The sequence below is a fragment of the Bactrocera dorsalis genome, chromosome 5 (genome assembly GCF_023373825.1).
Source record: "Bactrocera dorsalis isolate Fly_Bdor chromosome 5, ASM2337382v1, whole genome shotgun sequence".
NCBI lineage: Eukaryota > Metazoa > Arthropoda > Insecta > Diptera > Tephritidae > Bactrocera > Bactrocera dorsalis.
The window spans coordinates 7,568,671-7,581,652 of record NC_064307.1 but is presented as its reverse complement, the minus strand read 5'-3'; the positions used below and the strand labels follow the sequence as shown (position 1 = coordinate 7,581,652).

General features: G+C 40.9%; 1 protein-coding gene across 1 annotated transcript; it reads left to right on the top strand.

Annotated features, from left to right (window-relative positions):
• Positions 1-4,446: 4,446 nt before the first annotated feature.
• LOC125778691 (uncharacterized) lies at positions 4,447-12,982 on the top strand (the record flags this gene model as incomplete). Its single annotated transcript, XM_049457729.1, is given in 2 exon segments — positions 4,447-9,824; positions 10,383-12,982. Coding segments are annotated over 2 exon segments (7,964 nt in total), but the record flags the coding sequence as incomplete, so codon positions are not given.

Genomic DNA, 12,982 nt, shown 5'->3' with positions numbered 1-12,982 from the left:
AACAAGCGTTACCATTAGTATCGTCTGTAGGCAAACCAGATGACAAAGACACTAAAGACGTTCAACCAATTTCAAAACCAGAAGACAAACCAAAATCTTCGCTTGACATTACTAAGCCTGTTCCTCATGTGCACTCTTCTGATGAATCAGAGGACGAGTTTGACAAACCTAAATTCGCTGATATGAAACAAGCGTTACCATTAGTATCGTCAGTAGGCAAACCAGATGACAAGGACACTAAAGAGGTTCAACCAATTTCAAAACCAACAAACAAACCAAAATCTCCGCTTGACATTACTAAGCCTGTTCCTCATGTGTACTCTTCTGATGAATCAGAGGAAGACCTTGACAAACCTAAACTCGCTGATATGAAACAAGCGTTACCATTAGTATCGTCAGTAGGCAACCCAGATGACAAAGACACTAAAGACGTTCAACCAATTTCAAAACCAACAGACAAACCAAAATCTCCGCTTGACATTACTAAGCCTGTTCCTCATGTGTACTCTTCTGATGAATCAGACGAAGACTTTGACAAACCCAAACCCGCTGATATGAAACAAGCGTTACCATTAGTATCGTCAGTAGGCAAACCAGATGACAAAGACACTAAAGAGGTTCAACCAATTTCAAAACCAACAGACAAACCAAAATCTCCGCTTGACATTACTAAGCCTGTTCCTCATGTGTACTCTTCTGATGAATCAGAGGAAGAGCTTGACAAACCTAAACTCGCTGATATGAAACAAGCGTTACCATTAGTACCGTCTGTAGGCAAACCAAATGACAAAGACACTAAAGACGTTCAACCAATTTCAAAACCAACAGACAAACCAAAATCTCCGCTTGACATTACTAAGCCTGTTCTTCATGTGTACTCTTCTGATGAATCAGAGGAAGAGCTTGACAAACCTAAACTCGCTGATATGAAACAAGCGTTACCATTAGTATCGTCAGTAGGCAAACCAGATGACAAAGACACTAAAGACGTTCAACCAATTTCAAAACCAACAGACAAACCAAAATCTCCGCTTGACATTACTAAGCCTGTTCCTCCTGTGTACTCTTCTGATGAATCAGAGGAAGAGCTTGACAAACCTAAACTTGCTGATATGAAACAAGCATCACCGATAGTATCGTCAGTAGGCAAACCAGATGACAAGGACACTAAAGACGTTCAACCAATTTCAAAACCGGAAGACAAACCAAAATCTCCGCTTGACATTACTAAGCCTGTTCCTCATGTGTACTCTTCTGATGAATCAGAGGAAGAGCTTGACAAACCTAAACTCGCTGATATGAAACAAGCGTTACCATTAGTACCGTCTGTAGGCAAACCAGATGACAAAGACACTAAAGACGTTCAACCAATTTCAAAACCAACAGACAAACCAAAATCTCCGCTTGACATTACTAAGCCTGTTCCTCATGTGTACTCTTCTGATGAATCAGACGAAGACTTTGACAAACCTAAACTCGCTGATATGAAACAAGCGTTACCATTAGTACCGTCTGTAGGCAAACCAGATGACAAAGACACTAAAGACGTTCAACCAATTTCAAAACCAACAGACAAACCAAAATCTCCGCTTGACATTACTAAGCCTGTTCCTCATGTGTACTCTTCTGATGAATCAGAGGAAGAGCTTGACAAACCTAAACTCGCTGATATGAAACAAGCGTTACCATTAGTACCGTCTGTAGGCAAACCAGATGACAAAGACACTAAAGACGTTCAACCAATTTCAAAACCAACAGACAAACCAAAATCTCCGCTTGACATTACTAAGCCTGTTCCTCATGTGTACTCTTCTGATGAATCAGAGGAAGAGCTTGACAAACCCAAACCCGCTGATATGAAACAAGCATCACCATTAGTATCGTCAGTAGGCAAACCAGATGACAAGGACACTAAAGACGTTCAACCAATTCCAAAACCGGAAGACAAACCAAAGTCTCCGCTTGACATTGCTAAGTCCGTTCCTCATGTGTACTCTTCTGATGAATCAGAGGAAGAGCTTGACAAACCTAAACTCGCTGATATGAAACAAGCGTTACCATTAGTACCGTCTGTAGGCAAACCAGATGACAAAGACACTAAAGACGTTCAACCAATTTCAAAACCAGAAGACAAACCAAAATCTCCGCTTGACATTACTAAGCCTGTTCCTCATGTGTACTCTTCTGATGAATCAGAGGAAGAGCTTGACAAACCTAAACTCGCTGATATGAAACAAGCGTTACCATTAGTATCGTCAGTAGGCAAACCAGATGACAAAGACACTAAAGACGTTCAACCAATTTCAAAACCAGAAGACAAACCAAAATCTCCGCTTGACATTACTAAGCCTGTTCCTCATGTGTACTCTTCTGATGAATCAGAGGAAGAGCTTGACAAACCTAAACTCGCTGATATGAAACAAGCGTTACCATTAGTACCGTCTGTAGGCAAACCAGATGACAAAGACACTAAAGACGTTCAACCAATTTCAAAACCAACAGACAAACCAAAATCTCCGCTTGACATTACTAAGCCTGTTCCTCATGTGTACTCTTCTGATGAATCAGAGGAAGAGCTTGACAAACCTAAACTCGCTGATATGAAACAAGCGTTACCATTAGTATCGTCAGTAGGCAAACCAGATGACAAAGACACTAAAGAGGTTCAACCAATTTCAAAACCAACAGACAAACCAAAATCTCCGCTTGACATTACTAAGCCTGTTCCTCATGTGTACTCTTCTGATGAATCAGAGGAAGAGCTTGACAAACCTAAACTCGCTGATATGAAACAAGCGTTACCATTAGTACCGTCTGTAGGCAAACCAGATGACAAAGACACTAAAGACGTTCAACCAATTTCAAAACCAACAGACAAACCAAAATCTCCGCTTGACATTACTAAGCCTGTTCCTCATGTGTACTCTTCTGATGAATCAGACGAAGACTTTGACAAACCCAAACCCGCTGATATGAAACAAGCATCACCATTAGTATCGTCAGTAGGCAAACCAGATGACAAAGACACTAAAGACGTTCAACCAATTTCAAAACCAACAGACAAACCAAAATCTCCGCTTGACATTACTAAGCCTGTTCCTCATGTGTACTCTTCTGATGAATCAGAGGAAGAGCTTGACAAACCTAAACTCGCTGATATGAAACAAGCGTTACCATTAGTACCGTCTGTAGGCAAACCAGATGACAAGGACACTAAAGACGTTCAACCAATTCCAAAACCGGAAGACAAACCAAAGTCTCCGCTTGACATTGCTAAGTCCGTTCCTCATGTGTACTCTTCTGATGAATCAGAGGAAGAGCTTGACAAACCTAAACTCGCTGATATGAAACAAGCGTTACCATTAGTACCGTCTGTAGGCAAACCAGATGACAAAGACACTAAAGACGTTCAACCAATTTCAAAACCAACAGACAAACCAAAATCTCCGCTTGACATTACTAAGCCTGTTCCTCATGTGTACTCTTCTGATGAATCAGAGGAAGAGCTTGACAAACCTAAACTCGCTGATATGAAACAAGCGTTACCATTAGTACCGTCTGTAGGCAAACCAGATGACAAAGACACTAAAGACGTTCAACCAATTTCAAAACCAACAGACAAACCAAAATCTCCGCTTGACATTACTAAGCCTGTTCCTCATGTGTACTCTTCTGATGAATCAGAGGAAGAGCTTGACAAACCTAAACTCGCTGATATGAAACAAGCATCACCATTAGTATCGTCAGTAGGCAAACCAGATGACAAGGACACTAAAGACGTTCAACCAATTCCAAAACCGGAAGACAAACCAAAGTCTCCGCTTGACATTGCTAAGTCCGTTCCTCATGTGTACTCTTCTGATGAATCAGAGGAAGAGCTTGACAAACCTAAACTCGCTGATATGAAACAAGCGTTACCATTAGTACCGTCTGTAGGCAAACCAGATGACAAAGACACTAAAGACGTTCAACCAATTTCAAAACCAACAGACAAACCAAAATCTCCGCTTGACATTACTAAGCCTGTTCCTCATGTGTACTCTTCTGATGAATCAGAGGAAGAGCTTGACAAACCTAAACTCGCTGATATGAAACAAGCGTTACCATTAGTATCGTCAGTAGGCAAACCAGATGACAAAGACACTAAAGACGTTCAACCAATTTCAAAACCAACAGACAAACCAAAATCTCCGCTTGACATTACTAAGCCTGTTCCTCATGTGTACTCTTCTGATGAATCAGAGGAAGAGCTTGACAAACCTAAACTCGCTGATATGAAACAAGCGTTACCATTAGTACCGTCTGTAGGCAAACCAGATGACAAAGACACTAAAGACGTTCAACCAATTTCAAAACCAACAGACAAACCAAAATCTCCGCTTGACATTACTAAGCCTGTTCCTCATGTGTACTCTTCTGATGAATCAGAGGAAGAGCTTGACAAACCTAAACTCGCTGATATGAAACAAGCGTTACCATTAGTATCGTCAGTAGGCAAACCAGATGACAAAGACACTAAAGAGGTTCAACCAATTTCAAAACCAACAGACAAACCAAAATCTCCGCTTGACATTACTAAGCCTGTTCCTCATGTGTACTCTTCTGATGAATCAGACGAAGACTTTGACAAACCTAAACTCGCTGATATGAAACAAGCGTTACCATTAGTATCGTCAGTAGGCAAACCAGATGACAAAGACACTAAAGACGTTCAACCAATTTCAAAACCAACAGACAAACCAAAATCTCCGCTTGACATTACTAAGCCTGTTCCTCATGTGTACTCTTCTGATGAATCAGACGAAGACTTTGACAAACCCAAACCCGCTGATATGAAACAAGCGTTACCATTAGTATCGTCAGTAGGCAAACCAGATGACAAAGACACTAAAGACGTTCAACCAATTTCAAAACCAGAAGACAAACCAAAATCTCCGCTTGACATTACTAAGCCTGTTCCTCATGTGTACTCTTCTGATGAATCAGAGGAAGAGCTTGACAAACCTAAACTCGCTGATATGAAACAAGCGTTACCATTAGTACCGTCTGTAGGCAAACCAGATGACAAAGACACTAAAGACGTTCAACCAATTTCAAAACCAACAGACAAACCAAAATCTCCGCTTGACATTACTAAGCCTGTTCCTCATGTGTACTCTTCTGATGAATCAGAGGAAGAGCTTGACAAACCTAAACTCGCTGATATGAAACAAGCGTTACCATTAGTACCGTCTGTAGGCAAACCAGATGACAAAGACACTAAAGACGTTCAACCAATTTCAAAACCAGAAGACAAACCAAAGTCTCCGCTTGACATTGCTAAGTCCGTTCCTCATGTGTACTCTTCTGATGAATCAGAGGAAGAGCTTGACAAACCTAAACTCGCTGATATGAAACAAGCGTTACCATTAGTACCGTCTGTAGGCAAACCAGATGACAAAGACACTAAAGACGTTCAACCAATTTCAAAACCAACAGACAAACCAAAATCTCCGCTTGACATTACTAAGCCTGTTCCTCATGTGTACTCTTCTGATGAATCAGACGAAGACTTTGACAAACCCAAACCCGCTGATATGAAACAAGCGTTACCATTAGTACCGTCTGTAGGCAAACCAGATGACAAAGACACTAAAGACGTTCAACCAATTTCAAAACCAGAAGACAAACCAAAATCTCCGCTTGACATTACTAAGCCTGTTCCTCATGTGTACTCTTCTGATGAATCAGAGGAAGAGCTTGACAAACCTAAACTCGCTGATATGAAACAAGCGTTACCATTAGTACCGTCTGTAGGCAAACCAGATGACAAAGACACTAAAGACGTTCAACCAATTTCAAAACCGGAAGACAAACCAAAATCTCCGCTTGACATTACTAAGCCTGTTCCTCATGTGTACTCTTCTGATGAATCAGAGGAAGAGCTTGACAAACCTAAACTCGCTGATATGAAACAAGCGTTACCATTAGTACCGTCTGTAGGCAAACCAGATGACAAAGACACTAAAGACGTTCAACCAATTTCAAAACCAGAAGACAAACCAAAGTCTCCGCTTGACAGTGCTAAGTACGTTCCTCATGTGTATTCTTCTGATGAATCAGAGGAAGACTTTGGCAAACCCAAACCCGCTGATATGAAACAAGCGTTACCATTAGTACCGTCTGTAGGCAAACCAGATGACAAAGACACTAAAGACGTTCAATCAATTTCAAAACCAGAAGACAAACCAAAATCTCCGCTTGACATTGCTAAGCCTGTTCCTCATGTGTACTCTTCTGATGAATCAGAGGAAGACTTTGACAAACCCAAACCCGCTGATATGAAACAAGCGTTACCATTAGTACCGTCTGTAGGCAAACCAGATGACAAAGACACTAAAGACGTTCAACCAATTTCAAAACCAGAAGACAAACCAAAATCTCCGCTTGACATTACTAAGCCTGTTCCTCATGTGTACTCTTCTGATGAATCAGAGGAAGGGCTTGACAAACCCAAACCCGCTGATATGAAACAAGCGTTACCATTAGTACCGTCTGTAGGCAAACCAGATGACAAAGACACTAAAGACGTTCAACCAATTTCAAAACCGGAAGACAAACCAAAATCTCCGCTTGACATTGCTAAGCCTGTTCCTCATGTGTACTCTTCTGATGAATCAGAGGAAGAGCTTGACAAACCCAAACTCGCTGATATGAAACAAGCGTTACCATTAGTACCGTCTGTAGGCAAACCAGATGACAAAGACACTAAAGACGTTCAACCAATTTCAAAACCAGAAGACAAACCAAAATCTCCGCTTGACATTACTAAGCCTGTTCCTCATGTGTACTCTTCTGATGAATCAGAGGAAGAGCTTGACAAACCTAAACTCGCTGATATGAAACAAGCGTTACCATTAGTACCGTCTGTAGGCAAACCAGATGACAAAGACACTAAAGACGTTCAACCAATTTCAAAACCAGAAGACAAACCAAAATCTCCGCTTGACATTACTAAGCCTGTTCCTCATGTGTACTCTTCTGATGAATCAGAGGAAGAGCTTGACAAACCCAAACCCGCTGATATGAAACAAGCGTTACCATTAGTACCGTCTGTAGGCAAACAAGATGACAAAGACAGTAAAGACGTTCAACCAATTTCAAAACCAACAGACAAACCAAAATCTCCGCTTGACATTGCTAAGCCTGTTCCTCATGTGTACTCTTCTGATGAATCAGAGGAAGACTTTGACAAACCCAAACTCGCTGATATGAAACAAGCGTTACCATTAGTACCGTCTGTAGGCAAACCAGATGACAAAGACACTAAAGACGTTCAACCAATTTCAAAACCAACAGACAAACCAAAATCTCCGCTTGACATTACTAAGCCTGTTCCTCATGTGTACTCTTCTGATGAATCAGAGGAAGAGCTTGACAAACCTAAACTCGCTGATATGAAACAAGCGTTACCATTAGTACCGTCTGTAGGCAAACCAGATGACAAAGACACTAAAGACGTTCAACCAATTTCAAAACCAGAAGACAAACCAAAATCTCCGCTTGACATTACTAAGCCTGTTCCTCATGTGTACTCTTCTGATGAATCAGAGGAAGAGCTTGACAAACCTAAACTCGCTGATATGAAACAAGCGTTACCATTAGTACCGTCTGTAGGCAAACCAGATGACAAGGACACTAAAGACGTTCAACCAATTCCAAAACCGGAAGACAAACCAAAGTCTCCGCTTGACATTGCTAAGTCCGTTCCTCATGTGTACTCTTCTGATGAATCAGAGGAAGAGCTTGACAAACCTAAACTCGCTGATATGAAACAAGCGTTACCATTAGTACCGTCTGTAGGCAAACCAGATGACAAAGACACTAAAGACGTTCAACCAATTTCAAAACCAACAGACAAACAAAAATCTCCACTTGACATTGCTAAGTCCGTTCCTCATGTGTACTCTTCTGATGAATCAGAGGAAGAGCTTGACAAACCTAAACTCGCTGATATGAAACAAGCGTTACCATTAGTACCGTCTGTAGGCAAACCAGATGACAAAGACACTAAAGACGTTCAACCAATTTCAAAACCAGAAGACAAACCAAAATCTCCGCTTGACATTGCTAAGTCTGTTCCTCATGTGTACTCTTCTGATGAATCAGAGGAAGAGCTTGACAAACCTAAACTCGCTGATATGAAACAAGCGTTACCATTAGTACCGTCTGTAGGCAAACCAGATGACAAAGACACTAAAGACGTTCAACCAATTTCAAAACCAGAAGACAAACCAAAATCTCCGCTTGACATTACTAAGCCTGTTCCTCATGTGTACTCTTCTGATGAATCAGAGGAAGAGTTTGACAAACCTAAATTCGCTGATATGAAACAAGCGTTATCATTGGTATCGTCAGTAGGCAAACCAGATGACAAAGACACTAAAGACGTTCAACCAATTTCAAAACCAGAAGACAAACCAAAATCTCCGCTTGACATTACTAAGTCTGTTCCTCATGTGTACTCTTCTGATGAATCAGAGGAAGAGCTTGACAAACCTAAACTCGCTGATATGAAACAAGCGTTACCATTAGTACCGTCTGTAGGCAAACCAGATGACAAAGACACTAAAGACGTTCAACCAATTTCAAAACCAGAAGACAAACCAAAATCTCCGCTTGACATTACTAAGCCTGTTCCTCATGTGTACTCTTCTGATGAATCAGAGGACGAGTTTGACAAACCTAAACTCGCTGATATGAAACAAGCGTTACCATTAGTATCGTCAGTAGGCAAACCAGATGACAAAGACACTAAAGACGTTCAATCAATTTCAAAACCAGAAGACAAACCAAAATCTCCGCTTGACATTACTAAGTCTGTTCCTTATGTGTACTCTTCTGATGAATCAGAGGAAGAGCTTGACAAACCTAAACTCGCTGATATGAAACAAGCGTTACCATTAGTACCGTCTGTAGGCAAACCAGATGACAAAGACACTAAAGACGTTCAACCAATTTCAAAACCAGAAGACAAACCAAAATCTCCGCTTGACATTACTAAGCCTGTTCCTCATGTGTACTCTTCTGATGAATCAGAGGAAGAGCTTGACAAACCTAAACTCGCTGATATGAAACAAGCGTTACCATTAGTACCGTCTGTAGGCAAACCAGATGACAAAGACACTAAAGACGTTCAACCAATTTCAAAACCAGAAGACAAACCAAAATCTCCGCTTGACATTACTAAGCCTGTTCCTCATGTGTACTCTTCTGATGAATCAGAGGACGAGTTTGACAAACCTAAATTCGCTGATATGAAACAAGCGTTATCATTGGTATCGTCAGTAGGCAAACCAGATGACAAAGACACTAAAGACGTTCAACCAATTTCAAAACCAGAAGACAAACCAAAATCTCCGCTTGACATTACTAAGCCTGTTCCTCATGTGTACTCTTCTGATGAATCAGAGGACGAGTTTGACAAACCTAAATTCGCTGATATGAAACAAGCGTTACCATTAGTACCGTCTGTAGGCAAACCAGATGACAAAGACACTAAAGACGTTCAACCAATTTCAAAACCAGAAGACAAACCAAAATCTCCGCTTGACATTACTAAGCCTGTTCCTCATGTGTACTCTTCTGATGAATCAGAGGACGAGTTTGACAAACCTAAATTCGCTGATATGAAACAAGCGTTATCATTAGTATCGTCAGTAGGCAAACCAGATGACAAAGACACTAAAGACGTTCAACCAATTTCAAAACCAACAGACAAACCAAAACCTCCGCTTGACATTACTAAGCCTGTTTCTCATGTGTACTCTTCTGATGAATCAGAGGTAGAGCTTGACAAACCTAAACTTGCTGATATGAAACAAGCGTTACCATTAGTACCGTCTGTAGGCAAACCAGATGACAAAGACACTAAAGATGTTCAACCAATTTCAAAACCAGAAGACAAACCAAAATCTCCGCTTGACATTGCTAAGCCTGTTCCTCATGTGTACTCTTCTGATGAATCAGAGGAAGAGCTTGACAAACCTAAACTCGCTGATATGAAACAAGCGTTACCATTAGTACCGTCTGTAGGCAAACCAGATGACAAAGACACTAAAGATGTTCAACCAATTTCAAAACCAGAAGACAAACCAAAATCTCCGCTTGACATTGCTAAGCCTGTTCCTCATGTGTACTCTTCTGATGAATCAGAGGAAGAGCTTGACAAACCTAAACTCGCTGATATGAAACAAGCGTTACCATTAGTACCGTCTGTAGGCAAACCAGATGACAAAGACACTAAAGACGTTCAACCAATTTCAAAACCAGAAGACAAACCAAAATCTCCGCTTGACATTACTAAGTCTGTTCCTCACGTGCACTCTCCTGATGAATCAGAGGACGAGTTTGACAAACCTAAATTCGCTGATATGAAACAAGCGTTACCATTAGTATCGTCAGTAGGCAAACCAGATGACAAAGACACTAAAGACGTTCAACCAATTTCAAAACCAGAAGACAAACCAAAATCTCCGCTTGACATTACTAAGCCTGTTCCTCATGTGCACTCTTCTGATGAATCAGAGGACGAGTTTGACAAACCTAAATTCGCTGATATGAAACAAGCATCACCATTAGTTTCGTCAGTAGGCAAATCAGATGACAAAGACACTAAAGACGTTAAACCAATTTCAAAACCGGAAGACAAACTAAAATCTCCGCTTGACATTGCTAAGCCTGTTCCTCATGTGTACTCTTCTGATGAATCAGAGGACGAGTTTGACAAACCTAAATTCGCTGATATGAAACAAGCATCACCATTAATTTCGTCAGTAGGCAAACCAGATGGCAAAGATACTAAAGACGTTCAACCAATTTCAAAACCAAAAGACAAACCTAAATCTCCGCTTGACATTGCTAAGTCTGTTCCTCATGTGTTCTCTTCTGATGAATCAGAGGAAAACTTTGACAAACCCAAACCCGCTGATATGAAACAAGCATCACCATTAGTATCGTCAGTAGGCAAACCAGATGACAAGGACACTAAAGACGTTCAACCAATTCCAAAACCGGAAGACAAACTAAAATCTCCGCTTGACATTGCTAAGCCTGTTCCTCATGTGTACTCTTCTGATGAATCAGAGGACGAGTTTGACAAACCTAAATTCGCTGATATCAAGAAAGCGGTACCATTAGTACCGTCAGTAGGCAAACCAGATGACAAAGGCACTAAAGACGTTCAACCAATTTCAAAACCAGAAGACAAACCAAAGTCTCTGCTAGACATTACTAAGCCTGTTCCTCATGTGTACTCTTCTGATGAATTAGAGGAAGAGCTTGACAAACCTAAACTCGCTGATATGAAACAAGCGTTACCATTAGTACCGTCTGTAGGCAAACCAGATGACAAAGACACTAAAGACGTTCAACCAATTTCAAAACCAACAGACAAACCAAAATCTCCGCTTGACATTACTAAGCCTGTTCCTCATGTGTACTCTTCTGATGAATCAGAGGAAGAGCTTGACAAACCTAAACTCGCTGATATGAAACAAGCGTTACCATTAGTACCGTCTGTAGGCAAACCAGATGACAAAGACACTAAAGACGTTCAACCAATTTCAAAACCAACAGACAAACCAAAATCTCCGCTTGACATTACTAAGCCTGTTCCTCATGTGTACTCTTCTGATGAATCAGAGGACGAGTTTGACAAACCTAAACTCGCTGATATGAAACAAGCGTTACCATTAGTACCGTCTGTAGGCAAACCAGATGACAAAGACTCTAAATCCGTTCAACCAATTTCAAAACCAACAGACAAACCAAAATCTCCGCTTGACATTACTAAGCCTGTTCCTCATGTGTACTCATCTGATGAATCAGAGGAAGAGTTTGACAAACCTAAAGTCGCTGATATGAAACAAGCGTTACCATTAGTACCGTCTGTCGGCAAACCAGATGACAAAGACACTATAGACGTTCACCCAATTTCAAAACCAGAAGACAAACCAAAATCTCCGCTTGTCATTGGTAAGCCTGTTTCTCATGTGTACTCTTCTGATGAATCGGAGAAAGAATGTGATGAGCCTAAAATATATGAAATGAATAAAAAGACTCGCCCTTTGCTGTCCGTAGTTTCGGGAGCAGATGTGACTACCAGCGAAGAAATGCCGTTTGAAAGTGAACGTGGTCAATTTTCTACGAGTTTGTCAAACAGTCGAGATATTTTAGACTCATGTAGTAGTTTAGATAGTTTAGAAAGGTCTGCTGCCCCGAGTGGAGGAATTGGAAAGGAGAGAGGTGTTGCATATTTTGTAAATTTAGGTGAAAGAACGGAGTTAACCAGGAAAAATAGTGAAGAATTTAAGAAAGCTTCGGTGAATAAGAAACTTATTAGGGGTGTAAAGAAAACGTCTTCTACAAAGGTTGAAACTAAGGATACTGTGAAGAAGTCACTATTACAGAACCATAGTCGCTACACCAAAACTGAAAAAGCCCATCCTGCGACTCCTAGTGGAGATGTGCAAAATAAAGCTAATAAAACTAAAGCAATAGCAAATGTATCCACCAGACAGAAAAAGCATTTACCAAATAAAGATGAAGTATCTAAGGTTTCTACTCTAAAAGCTGCTCCAAGCCCACTAAAAACGGAGGTTCGTTCCGATCGGTCCACAAGCCTTCGTTCACAAACAGTCAATGTTGGATTAAGCGAAGACAATTTACATAGCCGGTCAACTACGCCAAGGCCGCGTACACGCACTGACGTAACCACGATGCCATATAACGCTACACTAAGAACATTCAGTCCAACATCTAGCCGTCCAAAGGCCGACTATTCTCACGTAACTAGCGTTTATGCGCAAACCAAAAAATATGAAAAAAAGACTACATCCAAGAAAACCAAAACAAAGACAATCACTAAATCTTCCGAACCAGCAGGTGAAGATGCTCAACGAAAGCGGCTGACTACACCTACCTCAACTGTAATGCACAGATA